This window comes from Tilletiopsis washingtonensis, assembly GCF_003144115.1.
Source record: "Tilletiopsis washingtonensis strain MCA 4186 unplaced genomic scaffold FA09scaffold_13, whole genome shotgun sequence".
Classification (NCBI taxonomy): domain Eukaryota; kingdom Fungi; phylum Basidiomycota; class Exobasidiomycetes; order Entylomatales; genus Tilletiopsis; species Tilletiopsis washingtonensis.
In genome coordinates, this window is record NW_020312010.1 from 348,213 (window position 1) to 363,427 (window position 15,215).

Genomic DNA, 15,215 nt, shown 5'->3' on the forward strand with positions numbered 1-15,215 from the left:
TCGCAAGCACTGCAGCCGTCGCATCTTGAGAACATGGCCTACCAGCTGCCGTCGCCGACGCAGCTCAAGGGCAGCGCGCCGTCGCAGCAGCACTATGCCCTGCGCGGCCAGCACACCGGCGGCTCGTGGGGCTCGCAGGACTCCGACTCGATGGGCATGGATTGCGACGAGATGAGCGGCCTCGAGGACAACGGCACGCCGCCGCAGTCGCGCAGCAGCTCCACAAGCCGCAAGGTCGGCGCCAGCAGCAGCCAGCTCGGCGCCGACGCGCGCTCGTCACTCTCGTCGCGCATGGGCATGGGCCTCAGCATGGGCATGATGCCCTCGCTCTCCAGCGGCTCGCTTGCATCCACCGTCTCGGCCTCGACGCTCGACGGCGGCGACACGGACGCCGACGCCTCGATGCCCGAGCTCTCGCAGTCGCTTGGCTCAACAACAAGCTTCGAGCTGCGCACGCCCATCAAGCCCTCGCACCACGCACTCGGCGGCTTGCCGCCGCACCACGACGACGGCTCCATGCCGCGCTACTCGTTCCCCAGCGCTGGCGCTGGCGCCGTAGCCCGCTGGTCCAAGGGCGTCACGCGCTCGCCCGACTCGCTCGCCGCACACCACGACCTCACCGCCTCGCCCGACGCCGCCAACTACCCGGGCCTGCAGTCGCGCCGCGGCAGCGATGAGGCGCCGCTGCACCTCTCGCAGCAGCGCCAGTCGCTCAGCCAGAGCCTCGGTCTGCACCTCACCGCCGCACCGACGGCACCGAGCGTCCAGCAGGAGCCGCAGCTCAACGGCATCAGCGAGGAGGGCAGCAGCGCCGACACGCAAGCACCCGCAACGCCGGCGATGCGCCGCGCCAACCGGCCACAGGCTCCCGGCTCGGCCGGCCGTCTCAAGATCAGCCTGCCGTCGCTCGGCAAGTCGGCCTCGTCGTCTGCCTTCTTCCGGCCAAACATGCCGCAAACGCCCGGCGGCAGCGCCTTCGCCGGTGCTCGCGACGGTGCCGCACACGGCGGTGTTCCGGTCAGCCCCTTCGAGCCTCCGACGCCGCTCTGCCAGGCCGCCGGCACCGATGCCTCGCAGTCCTTCTTCCCCGAGGGCGTCACGGCCTCGTCCACCGCACCACGGCGCACGTCGCCCGTGCCGTCGCAGCAGAAGCGCGCCAGCCTGCCGTCCATCACGCCGATCCGCTCGCCGGCCTCGCGGCCGTCGCTGCAGCGCAACGGCTCCGTCGGCATGTCGCCGCTCTCCTCCGAGTTCGCCGCGGCCGTGAGCATGCAGCGCGACGGCTCCAGCAGCGCCGCCACGTCGTCGTCGGTCGACTCGGCGCGCAGCAGCAACCTGCTGTCGTCTGCCTCGTCGTCGGCCACGCTCCTTACGCCGCCTTACTCGCCGCTCGGTGCGCCGCGCAGCCTCTCCGACGCCGAGCAGGACTCGCCCGTCACGGAGCTGCCGATCGCCGACCGCCGCGTCAGCAGTGCCGGCTCGGCCAGCGGCAGCAACAGCAGCGCCGTGCCCAAGAAGCGCAGCAGCGTGCTCGGCAGCAGCGGCCTCGCCCGCTCGCTCAGCGCCTCGCGGCCAAAGGTGGCCAAGATCAAGCCGTCGCCGTACCCGCTGCGCGACGAGGCATCCAAGCCGCAGCAGCAGCAGCGCTCGCCGATGGCCTCGCCACGCACCACGTCGCAAGTCGAGGCTGAGCTGCCGTGCTCGCAGCCGATTCCCGTCGCTGCGGCTGCTCGTCTCGCGGCGCCCATGATGGAGAAGTCGGCCTCGGCGCCGGCGCACGCCATGACCGTCTCGGCCAAGCACCTGGCACACCGCACGCTGCACCCGGGCTTCGCTGCTGCCTACACCTTTGGCGACGAGCTCGGCAGCGGCGGCTTCGGCTTCGTCGTGAGCGCGACGCGCAACGCCGACGGCCTGCCTGTGGCGGTCAAGTTCATCTGGAAGGACAAGGTGCCGACGCACGGCTGGGTGCGCGACCCGACGCTCGGCGTCGTGCCCATGGAGGCCTTCGTGCTCAAGGTCGTCGACCACCCGGGCGTCGTCAAGTTCGTCGACCTCTTCGACGACGACGAGTTCTTCTACCTCGTCATGGAGCTGCACGGCACGCCGTGGAAGGCGCCGGGCAGCGACGACACGCCGACGCCCAAGGCCAACGCCACGCCCAAGGCCTCGTCGCAGCTCGCTGCGCCGGCCGGCATGCCCACGTCGGCGCCGATGCAGCTCTCCAAGTCGACGCCCAACGCCTCGCAGCCGCTGGCCTCGCCGTCGTTTGCCGTCTTCCCGCCGGGCAGCCTGACGCCGGCGCCCGCCGACACGCTCATGGAGAGCGCCAGCTCGCTGAGCGAGCCGGCCGCACCCAAGCCTACGGCGGCACTGCGCCCGGCGCCGATGGAGCGTCGCTCGTCGTGCGACCTGTTCGAGTGCATCGAGCAGCACTCGCGCCTGCCCGAGGACAAGGCACGCTGGGTCTTTGCGCAGGTCGTCGAGGCCGTCTTCCACCTCGACCGCCTTGGCATCACGCACCGCGACATCAAGGACGAGAACTGCGTCGTCGACGCCGACTTCAACGTCAAGCTCATCGACTTTGGCTCGGCCGTCATTTCGGACCCGCGCAAGCCGTCGCCGTACTTCAACCGCTTTTTCGGCACCATGACGTTTGCCTCGAGCGAGATTCTGCAGGGCAAGCCGTACCGTGCGCCGCACGCCGAGGTGTGGTCGCTCGGCGTGCTGCTCAGCATCCTGCTCAGCGGCGAGTGCCCCTTTGCCGACCCCACGGCGGCGATCCGCGGCAAGATCAGCAAGCCCAAGGGCGCCTGGACCAACGACGCCCTCAACCTGCTGCGCGGCTGCCTCGAGGTCGACCCCGACCGCCGCGCCACCATCGCCCAGGTGCGCGACCACCCCTGGGTGCACTCGGCCTGGCAGCAGCGCGGCCGCGTGCGCCCTCTGTGAGGGCGCCGCTTCCTTCTCGACTCCTTTCTCTCTTCTCCTGGACTGCCCGACGTGGCCTCCTCTCCTCACATGCAACCCGGACACCACACACACACACACGCACCACGCACACCTGCATCCTTTCTCTCCTTCTCCGCGACGCCCCTAATGCCTCTCTCTGACGGGCCCCGCTCCGTCACACACGATCCCTTGACGACCCATCCTCGCACCTCTGCGAGCGTGCGCGCCCACCACAGCGCCGCCGCCGCATCCGTGCCAGCACTTCCCGACTCCGACCATCTCTCTTCTCATCCAGCCGCCTGCGGCAAGACGAATCGCACTCGGCGCGTCCCAGTGCGCCGCTCTCACGCATCGTCCTCGCCCCCACGCCGCTTCCCCCCTTCTCTCTCATGCGCTCTGACGACACACGCATTCGCCCACCAGCCCGGAGCTTCGTCCATCTTTACCCCCCTGTAGCGAATACTTGACCCCTGCGCCACCTTGTCAGCAACTATTTTGGATCGGCAGCTGTGCGCGTGTGATTGATGGGAAGGGCGACAGGCGAGCGCCCGCATGCGACGGGGAGCGACCAGGAGCAGGCAGAGGACGCAGTCTCTCCGCTCGCCAGACGTTTCGCAGCGGAACACGACTGTATTGCACAACGAGCGGAGACAAGGCTGGGGGACGGCAAAGCACCTCAGACGGAGCGGTACCAGCGCGTGACCTTGCGGCCGCGGCGCATCTTGCGCATGAGGCAGAGCATGCCGTGCATGAGCGCCTCGGCCGTCGGCGGGCAGCCGGGCACGTACAGGTCGACGGGCACGATGCGGTCGCAGCCGCGCACGACCGAGTAGGAGTAGTGGCTGCGGAGCGGCATGTGTCAGCATGCGGGAGAAGCGAGGCAGCACCACGCAAGCTGCTCACTAGTAGCCACCGCCGTTGGCGCAGCTGCCCATGCTGATCACCCATCTGCAGGAAAATCACTGTGAGCCGACGTGTCTACGGCATTGGTGCGCTGGCGGAAACGGACCGTGGCTCAGGCATCTGCGAGGAAGTGTGCGTCAGCATCGAGGCTCTTGCACAGCTCGAAGGCATTAGACTCACCTGGTCGTACACCTTGCGAAGCGCCGGCGCCCTGCGATTACGAGCAAGCGTCAGTGGCGTCGTCGAAGATGGTCCGCGCGAGACTCGACTCGGCAAGGCATCGCACTGCGCCTGGCGCATCGCCACGCTCTCCTGCTTGCACCGCATATCATGATGCTCCCGCCCTAGGGCTGCAGCAACACGCGATGCGAGAATAGGCTCGCGTCCGACACGACGTGCAGAGAGCTACAAGCTGCGCCAGACGGACCGCAAGCGCTCTCGGTCCGGACGATTCTCCGCCAATTGCGCAAATACCGCATGCAAGCCTGGCAACCTCCAGCGCACGCGCTCCTGTCATGCTCCACTTCATCACACGTGCCCCCTTCTGTCACCCTCCTAGTCGTCTGCTTCGAGTCGCCCAAGCGCCGCACTCACATCTTGTTCGTCAGCGTGCCCGCCACAATCATGACATCGCTCTGGCGCGGGCTGGCGCGGAACACGACGCCGAGACGGTCCTGGTCGTAGCGCGCCGTGGCGACGTGCATCATCTCGACGGCGCAGCAGGCCAGGCCGAACGTCATGGGCCACATGCTGCCCTGGCGCGCCCAGTTCACCATCTTGTCGAGCGTCGTGGTGACGTACTCTGCGAGGTGCATAAGCACCAGGTCCAGTCTGCACGCTGTACTCTGGGTTCAAAGGGGGCCGACTCACCGACGCTGTTGCGCGGCGTCTCGAGTGCCAGCTGGTTCGAGTTGGCATTGCCAAGCGTCGTCATGGGCAGCGGCTGCTCCGAGGGCGCGGCCTGCTCGCGCGCGCTGCTCGTGGCGAACGCGCGGGCCAGCTCGGGCAGCTGCGGTGCGGCCGCCGCGGCGACGTGCTGCTGCTGCTTGCGCGGCGCCGGCGGCGCAGCGAGGGTGCGCAGGGCGCGTGCCTGCGGTGCGAGCGGCGCACGCAGCGCTGTGGTGCAGCGCGAGGTGAGCGGCAGTGAGGTGGCCGTGCGAAGCCGGGCGTGCGCACCGGAGCGGCTCAGCAGCGACATGGTGCGAGGCGCCGACATGGCGGCAGCGAGTGCGGAGCGGCGAAGGAGGCTGAGTGGTGGAGAGGCGCGCAGCGAGGAGCGGCAGCGGCGCGAGAGGAGAAGGAGGGCGGCGGCGCGGGGGTGAGGGAGATCGGCGACGGGACGAGAGCGTAGCCTGGGAGCGGCGTGGGCGTGGCGCCGCCGACGAGCGCGGCGGCGGCGAGCGGCAGCTGGCGGGGGCGGATTGGTCAGTGGTCACGTGCGCCCGCCGCGCCGCGCCAATCACGGCGCGGCGCCGCGCCCGATGCTCCCTCACTACTGCAGCAACAGCATCAGACTCGCAGCTCGACGAGCGAAGGCAGAGGCGAAAGTCTGCCTGTCGTGGAGCAGGAGGGGGACAGGCCGCACAAGTCTGATGGCACACCGCACGTCAGTGAGCCCCGACTCGGACAGAGTCAGGTCCGCATCGCGCTCTCGCCCTCAACCAACCCCGGTGCGCTCATAGACGTTCTATTTGCTTTTCCCACCTCTCGCCGAGGCGCTGCGCTTACAGACGCCGCCTCACTGGGCGCGGTAGCGCTGCCAGGCGACACGCTCAATCTCCGCACGCGGCGCCTGGCGGCCCGTCCAGCGCAGGAACTGGTGGCAGCCCTGCTCGAGGAGAATCGTGAGGCCCGGCACGCCCGTCCACAGCCGGCCCTGACGCAGGTTGTGCCGGTCGGCCTTGGCCGAGGCGGCGGCGTTGGTGCGCTCCACCAGCTCCATGAGCGGCGTGTGCGAGGGCTTGTCTGCGAGAGAGACGGAGATGAGAGTGCGGCAACGAGGAGAGCGGGGGGAGCATACGCACAGGACATGTCGATCGCCACGCCGCCCTCTGCATTGTTCAGGATGGACGCAGGGAGGATGACACCTGCGCCGCTGCTCGCGTCCAGGCTCGTGCCGTCTGCCGGCACGTTGCTGACGACTGCGCTGGGCTGCGACGGCAGGCTCTCGAGGCTCGCGACGACCTCGACGTGCCACTCGGCCGGCACCTCGCCCGCCAGCTTGTCGGCGTTGGCCTTGGTGCGATTGAAGAGGAAGATGCGCCGCGCGCCCAGCTTGTGCATGGCGTATATGGCCGCGCGAGCCGAGCCGCCGGCGCCGATGACGAGCGCGGTGAACGCGGGCGAAGAGAGGGCCAGCGGCGAAAGGTTGCGCCGCGAGCACTCGGTGATGGCGATCCAGTCCGTGTTGTCGCCCTCCAGCAGCGCGGGGCCGGCGCCGGCGCGCCGAGGCACAATCGTGTTGACGGCGCCGATGGCGCGCGCGTGAGGCGTGATGCTGTCCAGCTCGGCCATGATGTCAAGCTCTGCAGAGAGGTGTCAGCAGTGGCATGCAGAGGAGCGTGTAACCCGACGCACTCAGCGGGATCGTTACGCTCGCGCCGCCGAAGTTGGGCTGCCGGATGAACGCCTTGATCTCGCTGCTGACGTGGTCGACCTCGATGATGCCGTAGTGGTGCGGCAGGCCGAGCTCCTTGAAGCCCGTGTTGTGCAGCGTCGGGCTGAGCGAGTGCTTGATCGGCGTGCCGAAGAGCGCGTACTGCTGCGCGGGGATGACGCCGGCGAGGGCTCGCGCCGCGTGCAGCTGCGCCACGGTGAGCTGCCCGGGAGCCGCGGGGAACGGCATGGCGGCGTGTGTGGCGGGACACATGGTGTAGTTGAGCACGCGGCTCAGCTGGCCCGCCACGCCCATGTTGAGCGCAATGAGCGGCTTGGCGTCGCTGCGCGCGGCGACGCGCAGGCGGAACTGCTCCAGCGCCACGTTGTCCGCCATGCTGTCCGCGCGCCCGATGATCTTGACGACGTCGCCTATCCGCAGGGCCAGCTCGTACTTGGCCAGCGTGTCCGCCGCGTCCCAGCGCAAGGCGCCGCTCCAGTCGTGCCACGAGGCAATGAGCTTCGTGTGTCCTCGGTGCGCGCGGACCGTCTCGAGCCGCTCCTCGGGGTAGCGCAGCTCGACGTCGAGATACTCGCAGCCCTGGCGGAGACCCAGCTTGAGCAGCTCAAAGTACTCCTCGACGGCGTTGTCCGGGAACATGCCGCCCTGGCTCTTGGAGCGCACGGTGAAGATGATCGGCAGGTTGGTGCGCTGCCGCAGGGCCGCCAGCTGCACGGCCACGTAGTCGAAGGCCGGCACTTGCGGCGTGGTGGGAGCGGTGCCGGAGGGGTCGAGCAGGTCCACGCGCAGCTCAATCACGTCGGCGCCGGACGTCAGCTGCTCCATGAGCGGCAGTGCGGGCGTGACGTCGGGGAACGTGAGGCAGAGCATGAACGTCGGGCGTCCCGAGGCCAGCTCCGGCACGTGGTTCGTCTCGACGCCGGCGATGAAGCGGAAGTAGCGCGCCACCTCTGCCTCGAGGCCATGCGCAGGACGGATGGACGAGGAGCGGTGCGGCGCACCAAGCGCCGAGTCGTTGGCATCGAAGAGGGCCGCGCCCGTCTCGGCGTCGAATGCATCGGCGTCGAACGAGCTGCCCGAGTAGCTGACCAGCTCGTAGCTCGAGCACGAGTAGAGCAGCGGCACTCTGCGCTTGTGCACGTCGCGCACCGGCTCGCCGAACGCCGGCCGGTCGGACGTCTCGAGGAACTTGACGACCTCCTCGACGTCGCGCATCACGTACACGACGGGGCCGCGCGATCGCGCGTATTCCTGCAGCAGCGCGCGGTTCTCGGCGCTCTCGATGACGCCGCCGCCGAGCGAGATGAGGTGGCCGGTGCTCTTGTTGGCAAGCAGCTCCTTGAGGATCTCCGTCTCTGCGGCACGGAATGCCGGCCAGCCGTGCGTGGCGACAAAGTCGTTGAGCACGAAGCGCTCGTTGAAGATGACGTCCGCATCGAGGAAGGGCCGCCGCAAAGCCGCAGCGCCAAAGCCTCCCAGGTACGTCTTGCCCGAGGCGCGCATGCCAATGCAGATGATGCTCGCATCGCGGGCGTACTGCACGGGCGTCAGACTGTCGCTGATGGTGCTCAGCTTGGCGCTGGTGGACGCCGCCGGGCGGACAATCGGAATGTCGGCGCCGACGAAGGCGATGCCGAGCGAGCGCGAGATGTCGTCCCAGTAGCTGGGCCAAGTCTTTGCCGTGCAGCGCGCCTCCTCCATCACGGCGCCCGAGCCGCCCGACGCCAGCACGGCAAGCACGCTGAACGCCATGGCGACCCTGTGGTCGTCGTAGCAGTGCACACTGGCGTCCGCACGCAGCTGCGCGGGCGCGACGCCGAAGATCTCAAGGCCGTCGGGGTGCTCAATTGTGCGCACGGCGAACTTGGCCAGCTCGTCCATGACAGCCTTGATGCGGTTGCACTCCTTGACGCGCTGGTTCGCAATGCCCGTGATGCGCGTCGACGTCTCGCCATTGACGCCGGGCGCCGCGACGGCGAAGAGCGCCGACGCAGTCAGGAAGGCATCCGTCATGGGCTCCATGTCGATTGTGCCGAGCTGCCGCAGCTGGCCGACGGCAGGGCCGCGCACGGTCGTGCTCGAGGCACCCTGCTCCACGGCGCAGCCCATCGGCTTGAGCACGTCACGAGCGAAGCGAGCATCGCCTTGCAGACTTGCCGAGCCGATGTTGGGCACGACGACCTCAGTGCCCATGATGGCCGCGAATGCGAGCGGGTACGTGGCGCTGCTCGCATCGCTCTCGACGTCGTACGTCTCCGGCGCCTGGTAGACGCCCTGCGGCACGCGGTACGCATCTCTCGGCTTGCCTGCGTCGTCGACGAGGCGCTCGGCAACGATGCCAAAGTCACGCATCATGGCGAGCGTCATGTCGATGTACGGCTGCGAGATGACGGCGCCGCCGACGAGCTCGAGCGTGACTTCCTTCTGTGCGTACGGCGCCACGAGGAGGATGGAGGAGACGTACTGCGAACTGATGCTGGCGCTCAGCTGGATGTGGCCGCCCGCGAGGCCGCCGGAGGCAATGCGCAGAGGCAGGCAGCCCGACGAGCCGAGGTAGTCGACGCTCGTGCCGTTGGTGCGCAGCGCATCGACGAGGGCGCCAATCGGGCGCTCCTTCATGCGCGCGTTGCCCGTGACGACGACGTGCGAGTCGGCCGCGTCGGCGGCGACGAGCGAGCAGACGCCCGTCATGAAGCGTGCCGCCGTGCCTGCGTTCTGCAGGTAGATCTCCTTGCCCTTGGCCGGCGGGCTCATGCGGCCCGAGTTGCCGCGCACCACGACCGTCTCGCCCTCGTTCTCCCACTCGAACTCTGCGGCGTTGAGGTCGCGCAGCGCCGCCATCATGACCTGCGTGTCGTCGGAGTGCAGCAGGTTGCGCACGCGGCAGGTGCCGCTCGAAAGCGCGGCGAGCACGAGGGCGCGGTTGGAGATGCTCTTGCTGCCCGGGGGCTGCAGCGTGGCGCTGGCCTTGGGCGGCGAACGGGCAATCGGCACGACGCGCACGCCGGCGCTGAGCACGCGCTCGATGATGCTGTCGTGCACCGTGCTGGCCTTTTGCTCTGCGGTGGCACCGATGCGCGAGAGCAGCACAATCTTCTTCTCGTGGCCCGCATTCTTCTTGTCGACGCGCATGATGTCGAGCAGACGCTCGACGCTCAGGCCGTCTGCTCGCGGGAGGCGTGCAATACGCGCGTCGGAGAGCGAGATGGGCAGGTTGTACTGCTGCAGGCAGCGCGAGAGACGGCCGACGGAGACTTGCGAGAGCCCGACCATGCCGCGCGCGATCTCGGCCTCGAGGATCATGCCCACGCTGACGCACTCGCCGTGGAGCATGTCCGGCGTCAGCACCGCCTCGATGGCGTGTCCGATCGAATGCCCAAAGTTGACGAGGTTGCGCAGGCCCATTTCCTTCTCGTCGATGGTCACGATGTGCGCCTTGACGCCGACACTGCCGCGGATCACGTCGAGCAGCAATGTCTGCGCCTCGCTGCGCGTGCCCAGCTCGCGCCCGGCGTCGGCGGCTTGCCCCTCGGGGAACGGGCCCAGAACGGCGGAGCGGATCGCAGGCGCGGACGACTCGAGCTTGTGGAAGTCGGCGGCGTCCCAGATGGCCGCCGTCTGAGCAGCACGTCAGCACATGCAGCACCTGCCCAATCCTGACGCTCGCACCCACCTTGACCACCTCGGCCATGCCGTTGCTGAATTCGCGCTCAGGCAGCGTCTGCAGGTACGCGGCGTCGACAAAGACAAACGTCGGCTGGTGGAAGGCGCCGATGAGATTCTTGCCCTTTGGCGTGTCGATGGCCGTCTTGCCGCCGACGGCGCTGTCGACCATGGCGAGCAGCGTCGTGGGCACCTGCACGTAGCGCACGCCGCGCATGAACGTGGCAGCGACGAAGCCGCAGAGGTCGCCGACGACGCCGCCGCCGAGGGCGATGACGACGGCGTCGCGCGTGACGCCCTGCGCCAGCATCCAGTCCTCCAGCTCGGCCTTTGTCGCGCGGCTCTTGCTGCCCTCGCCCGGCGGGATGGCGCGCGTGAGGACGCGCGAGGCGCCGCTGGCGGCACGCAGCTTGGCGTGCAGCGCATCGAGCAGCGCGGGCGCATGCAGCGTGGCAAGGCGCGTGTCGGTCAGCAGGATGTAGGTGCTGCTGGGCACCTGCTCGACGAGCACGTCGGCGATGTGAGAGGCGAGGTGGAAGCCGAGATGGATGGAGGCGTCGAGACAGCGGATGACGTTGATGTCTGCGCCCGCAGGCGAGCGCACGGGCGGCGCATGGTACGAGGCCGCCTTGAGGCCGGACGCCATGCTGGGAGAGAGATGGAGGTGACGGCGGGAAGGAGCGAGAGAGGCATGGCCGCCGCTGGAAGATCTGCCGGCGAGGCGCAGGCGCAGGCACGCCGCCGGTGTCGCGCGGCCGTGGCCCAGGCCAGGCCTGACTTGCCCCGCTTCCCGGGCAGCGCACGTGACGCGCGCGCCCAGCCGTAGATCGGTCGGTGCGCGGCGGCCAGCGGCAGCAGCAGCAGCGGCGCTCGAGCGCCTCGCCGAGATCTCGATCGTCCGTCGCCGCGGCCCAGCGCTCCCTCCACCACACCCTCGCCCGCCATGTCGCTCCCCACACGCTCGCTGCGCGCGCTCGTCACGCGCCCGGCGGCCGCGCCCGCCCAGCGCCGCGCGCTGCACGCCTCGCGCCCGGCCATGGGCGCCCATGCCGAGAGCGGCGCGCACGACGAGGCGACCGAGGAAGGTGAGTCTGCGCGCTTGCCTGCCGCGCGGGCGGGGAGGCGATAGAGCCGCAGACGCTGTGGACAAAAGGGAGCAAAGGGCCGAGGGCGCGCAGAGACAGCCACGCTGGACAGAGACGGAGAAGCGAGGCGGCCTGCGAGCAGCGGCCGCGCCCGTGCCCTCTCCTCGGCGCCGTCTCGTGCAAGCGGATGCGCGCGCGGGCATCGCGTGCTGTCTGATCCCAGACAGGCGAAGGGCGGGATGATGGCCGGGATGCACCGCCCTCTGCGCCGGAGCATTGCCGCGTGCTGTGCCAGGCAGACGCGAAGCAGTCGATCAGCACGAGGCATGGCCCTGGCGCAACTGTCGCCGCAGCTGCAGCGCCTGCAGAACGATGCCGGCACGGGGGGGGGGGGGGCAGCTTCCGGACAGGTGTGCTGCGTCTGTGCGAGTGGGCGACAGTGTGGGGAACGGAAGCGGCAAGCGCGGTCCCCTCCACGCTGCCAGCCGGCTGTGGGCCTGCGCTCAAGAAGGCGGAGCAGGGAGAGGGAAACGAGGAGCGTGCGTCGGACTCTGTGAAGACGACTTGCAGTGCGATCTCAAAGCATGGCTGTGCATGTGTTCCTCCGGCCTCGCGTCTCGGCCTCGCCATTCCTCGCTCTCTGGCGCTCTTCTCCCGAGGCCGTCACGCTGACTCTGGTTCCGCTCCTTCTAGGCTTCTCGAGCCCCATCTGGCGCAACACCATCCTCGCGCTTCTCGGTGGCTTCGCAGCCGTGAGTCGGTTATCTGCGAAGACGGTGTCTCCAGATTGCTGATGATGTCTTACGGGCGCGCAGTACCGCTTCTCCAACCTCTCTTCCCAAGCACACCCTTCCCCCGCTTCTTCTTCCGGTCTTTCGGCGCCCGGCAACGAGTCGGACGACGCCGGCGAGACGCCGCTGATCACGCGCTACCTCGAGCACTACGGGCCCTCGGTCGATGCGCTCAAGGAGCGCAACGCCCGTCACCTTGACCTCGTGCGTCAGCGTGCCGAGGACCGGCTGTTCTTCGACTCTGCCGAGCGACCGGCTGTGCACCGGTGAGTTTGCAGATGAAGACGCCGCGAAGCAAAAGCAGCACTGACGTGCGTCCGTGGTAGCCTCCGGTACACTGGCCTCCTGGACCAGGCGAGCCAGCACAGACAGCCCGTGGGTGGCACTGTCGACATGAGCGGCGTGCGTGCCAAGGGCGACTCGGACTAGAGAGGGACTGTAGAGGCCGCCGTGGGATGCGCTGCTCAGGCACAGGCGGCTGGAATGGAAGATGATGTGATTCGCACAAGTGGGCGTGAAGCACGGGACAAGGCTTGAAGGACTGCAGAATCTGGAGAAGACGACACACAGGCGCAGGGAAGGCACGCATTCAGATTGAGGCGGACAAGCGACGAGAGAGCTAGAGATAGGCGCCGGTGTGGCCGTGCGCTGGGTAGATGCAGGTGCGTGACATTGTGTGCGTGGAGCGGAGGAGCTGAGCGTGATGGAGAAGGGTGACCTGCTCGACGAGTGGACGCAGAGGAGAGAGCGAACGAGAAGCACGGACGAGGATGTACTCGGTCACGGCGAGAACCCTGAGCGCGTGACTGATGCAGCCGGCTAGAGCGGGTCGATCTTATTCTCCGCCTTGCTGGCGCGACGACGCGGGCCGATGACGAGGAAGAGAAGACGATTGAGAGAGACGGAGGGTTGAGCAGGAGGAAGGAACGGAGCAGGAGCGGTGACGAGAAGTGGAGGTGAAGATCGACGAAAACGAAGGACAGCGCCGACGATGTGTGGAAGCAAGGCGCAGAGCAGTGTCGATGTCGACGAGCGCACTGTTGATGTTCGGAACTCGGCCCTAGTCAATCTCTTGGAACCACACGCCAGCCTCGTGCTCGACACGTTCAGCGAACTCGCGCATGCGCACCACCTCTACGCGATTGCGCCCGACGTAGTGCCACACCTCGTCCTCTGTCAGGCCTCCAGCTCTGCTCCAAGGCTCCTGCCTCGTCGCCGGCCACGGCCGCGGCAGCATCGTGAACAGCGGCGTATGGTAAAGATCGGCAAAGTCAAATCTGTCTGGCCAGCGGCCAAGGTCGGCGAAATCAACGCAGTCAAGCGCGAATATGCGCGCACGCACGTCGCGCCAGCCTTCACCGGTATGGCAGGAGAGGATCTGGCCAACGAGCCCGATGAACATGTTTTGGCCGGCGACTGCACGAAGGGGTATGAGGTCGACACTTCTGGCGCGCATTGCCCCAGGAGCACTCACTCATTCGACGCGGACTCTCGGCTCTATCCAGGTCCGTGAAGGCAGAGGACAATGCGCTGCTCAGGAAGCCACGTAGCCGGTGGGTCATGAGAACGCGCAAGTCGAGGACGACGCGGTGGATGTGGCGAATGCGACGGTCTCCCCACTGCAGCCACGGCTGGTAGCTTTCGCTCAAAGGAGGCATCGCTGCCCACGCGTCAGGCGGCGGATACTCAGACAGCGCTTCCATGTAAGCGCGATCCAATGAGGGCTCGACAGCAGGATGCTGGGCTTCGGGCAGTGGAGATGAAGGCGCATGGCCTCGTTGCTCGCTCGAGGAAGACGGAGGTAATGAAGTGCGGGAAGCAGCTGCAGCAGACGGAGAAGTAGCACCGCCATCGCCGTCGAGTCCAGCCGATGCAGCAGTGGTGCCTTGTTCACCAGTCACTGTGGAAGGCGAGCCAGCAGCACGACGGCTGCCGTCGTCCGCCTCGTTGCGCTCGACGAGAAGAGGCGTGACCGGCGACGGCAAAGGAGCTGGCGTGCACACCATCTCGTCGTTCATGTGGAGATGCGCCATCGCACCGCAAAGCTCGCAAACATCGTTGTCGCTGCTGTTGCCTTGGCTAGGCTCGTCGGGTGTCGGGCCATCTGACGCACTGCACTTTGGGCGGCCTGGCTCGGCCAATGCCGGAATTGCGGGCGTGCCTTCATCGATGGCGACGACCGAAGCCTCCACTCGCACTGCGAAGCTCTCGGTGCGCCCAAGAGGAACGGACGATGCCTCCGATGAGCCATTCGCGGTAACGTCGAGGCCGTCGTTGGAGCCGAACGACGTCAAAGACTGTTCGGCGGGCCGTACGCGGGCAGCGAGAGAGCGAGCTCTGCGCAAAAGGGCGTTAGCGCCGACATAGACTCGGCAGGTCGTGGGAAAGCTTGAGAATCGATGCGCTTGCAGGTCCGGCTCGCGCTTGCGATACTCACGAGACGTGCCGGCGTGCGGCGCCGGATCGAGCCGCAGCGGCAAAGCGAGACATGGGAAAGGCGCAGCGGCGGACGCAGGGCGGGGACCGGAGAGCGTTGGCGGAGGACGGCAGTGGCAGTGGCGGAAGAGCGTTGGCGGAGTGCGGCTGATGATGCGCACTCAACGACGTGCCATGTGCGAGCGAGGTGTTGATGAGGTGCAGATGGGAAGTCGGCGCTCGGGGCGCGGCCGATGAGCTGCGGCTGGCGAGTGCGAGACACTCGCAGCCAAGCGAGAGGAGCGAGATGCGAAGTGCAGAACGCGCGGGCCGTATGAGCTGGGTGGTGGTGGATCGGAGGCAAGGTGCGAGGAGCTCGGCCTCGCACTCGACTCTCTTGAAGCGGGCCGCGCACGTCCCATAAGGACGCGACGCATAGCGCGTAAAGTGGCGCGTTTCGCGACTGCGAAGCTACGCTTTGAGACTGAGCGAAGCCCTGCAGTCATGCCACCTCCGAACGTTTCGAAGCCATACTACAGAGGTGGAGCACGTTGGTTCTCCTTTCCCTCACTCCATCTGCAGCCCTCGCCCATGCGATGAAGCTCTCACAGCTGTGTGAGCTCGCTGCGGCCTTTCCATTCCATCCCGGCTGCAACGCACGAAGCGGCGCTCTGTTTGACACACAATCAACAAGCGGCGCTCAGCGAGAGCATCCTGGAGCTGCTTCGCCGACGTTCAGCAACCTCGCGCGCCGCCAGTACCTGCCACCACCGTCACGCCGCACTCCTG

General features: G+C 67.8%; 5 protein-coding genes across 5 annotated transcripts; 2 read left to right on the forward strand and 3 right to left on the reverse strand.

Moving 5' to 3' along the window:
• Window positions 1–1,782: 1,782 nt before the first annotated feature.
• FA09DRAFT_298507 (kinase-like protein) lies at window positions 1,783–2,952 on the forward strand (the record flags this gene model as incomplete). Its single annotated transcript, XM_025740248.1, has 2 exons — window positions 1,783–2,204; window positions 2,292–2,952. The coding sequence occupies 2 exons, from the start codon at window positions 1,783–1,785 to the stop codon at window positions 2,950–2,952; spliced, it is 1,083 nt and encodes a 360-aa protein (XP_025597660.1).
• Window positions 2,953–3,455: 503 nt separating this feature from the next.
• Window positions 3,456–5,166, reverse strand: FA09DRAFT_309289 (NADH-quinone oxidoreductase). Its single transcript, XM_025740606.1, has 7 exons — window positions 5,032–5,166; window positions 4,726–4,971; window positions 4,450–4,657; window positions 4,036–4,066; window positions 3,962–3,975; window positions 3,856–3,900; window positions 3,456–3,794 (listed from the first exon to the last, which is right to left on the reverse strand). The coding sequence occupies exons 1-7, from the start codon at window positions 5,069–5,071 to the stop codon at window positions 3,629–3,631; spliced, it is 750 nt and encodes a 249-aa protein (XP_025597661.1). The 5' UTR covers window positions 5,072–5,166; the 3' UTR covers window positions 3,456–3,628.
• Window positions 5,167–5,526: 360 nt separating this feature from the next.
• On the reverse strand, window positions 5,527–10,818 carry FA09DRAFT_330549 (putative ARO1-Pentafunctional AROM polypeptide). Its single transcript, XM_025742647.1, has 4 exons — window positions 10,146–10,818; window positions 6,433–10,090; window positions 5,880–6,380; window positions 5,527–5,820 (listed from the first exon to the last, which is right to left on the reverse strand). The coding sequence occupies exons 1-4, from the start codon at window positions 10,779–10,781 to the stop codon at window positions 5,594–5,596; spliced, it is 5,022 nt and encodes a 1,673-aa protein (XP_025597662.1). The 5' UTR covers window positions 10,782–10,818; the 3' UTR covers window positions 5,527–5,593.
• A 784-nt stretch (window positions 10,819–11,602) lies between these two features.
• FA09DRAFT_330550 (hypothetical protein) lies at window positions 11,603–12,502 on the forward strand. The gene is made up of 3 exons (XM_025742648.1): window positions 11,603–11,972; window positions 12,036–12,277; window positions 12,338–12,502. The coding sequence occupies exons 1-3, from the start codon at window positions 11,805–11,807 to the stop codon at window positions 12,438–12,440; spliced, it is 513 nt and encodes a 170-aa protein (XP_025597663.1). The 5' UTR covers window positions 11,603–11,804; the 3' UTR covers window positions 12,441–12,502.
• A 333-nt stretch (window positions 12,503–12,835) lies between these two features.
• On the reverse strand, window positions 12,836–14,590 carry FA09DRAFT_52047 (hypothetical protein). The gene is made up of 3 exons (XM_025745700.1): window positions 14,449–14,590; window positions 13,486–14,348; window positions 12,836–13,427 (listed from the first exon to the last, which is right to left on the reverse strand). The coding sequence occupies exons 1-3, from the start codon at window positions 14,499–14,501 to the stop codon at window positions 13,072–13,074; spliced, it is 1,272 nt and encodes a 423-aa protein (XP_025597664.1). The 5' UTR covers window positions 14,502–14,590; the 3' UTR covers window positions 12,836–13,071.
• Window positions 14,591–15,215: the final 625 nt, after the last annotated feature.

Excerpts from the sequence above, each read along its gene's own strand:
- FA09DRAFT_309289 (XM_025740606.1), bottom strand. The coding sequence starts at position 5,071 with ATGTCGGCGCCTCGCACCATGTCGCTGCTGAGCCGCTCCG. Across the intron at positions 4,972-5,031 it reads GTCGCTGCTGAGCCGCTCCG|CGCTGCGTGCGCCGCTCGCA; the intron begins GTGCGCACGCCC and ends GCTGCACCACAG. Across the intron at positions 4,067-4,449 it reads GGCACGCTGACGAACAAGAT|GGCGCCGGCGCTTCGCAAGG; the intron begins GTGAGTGCGGCG and ends TCGTAATCGCAG.
- FA09DRAFT_330549 (XM_025742647.1), bottom strand. The coding sequence starts at position 10,781 with ATGGCGTCCGGCCTCAAGGCGGCCTCGTACCATGCGCCGCCCGTGCGC. Across the intron at positions 10,091-10,145 it reads GCATGGCCGAGGTGGTCAAG|ACGGCGGCCATCTGGGACGC; the intron begins GTGGGTGCGAGC and ends CGTGCTGCTCAG. Across the intron at positions 6,381-6,432 it reads GAGCGTAACGATCCCGCTGA|AGCTTGACATCATGGCCGAG; the intron begins GTGCGTCGGGTT and ends ACCTCTCTGCAG.
- FA09DRAFT_330550 (XM_025742648.1), top strand. The coding sequence starts at position 11,805 with ATGGCTGTGCATGTGTTCCTCCGGCCTCGCGTCTCGGCCTCGCCATTC. Across the intron at positions 11,973-12,035 it reads TTCTCGGTGGCTTCGCAGCC|TACCGCTTCTCCAACCTCTC; the intron begins GTGAGTCGGTTA and ends ACGGGCGCGCAG. Across the intron at positions 12,278-12,337 it reads GAGCGACCGGCTGTGCACCG|CCTCCGGTACACTGGCCTCC; the intron begins GTGAGTTTGCAG and ends CGTCCGTGGTAG.
- FA09DRAFT_52047 (XM_025745700.1), bottom strand. The coding sequence starts at position 14,501 with ATGTCTCGCTTTGCCGCTGCGGCTCGATCCGGCGCCGCACGCCGGCAC. Across the intron at positions 14,349-14,448 it reads GCCGCACGCCGGCACGTCTC|AGCTCGCTCTCTCGCTGCCC; the intron begins GTGAGTATCGCA and ends CCTTTTGCGCAG. Across the intron at positions 13,428-13,485 it reads CGAGAGTCCGCGTCGAATGA|TCGCCGGCCAAAACATGTTC; the intron begins GTGAGTGCTCCT and ends CCCTTCGTGCAG.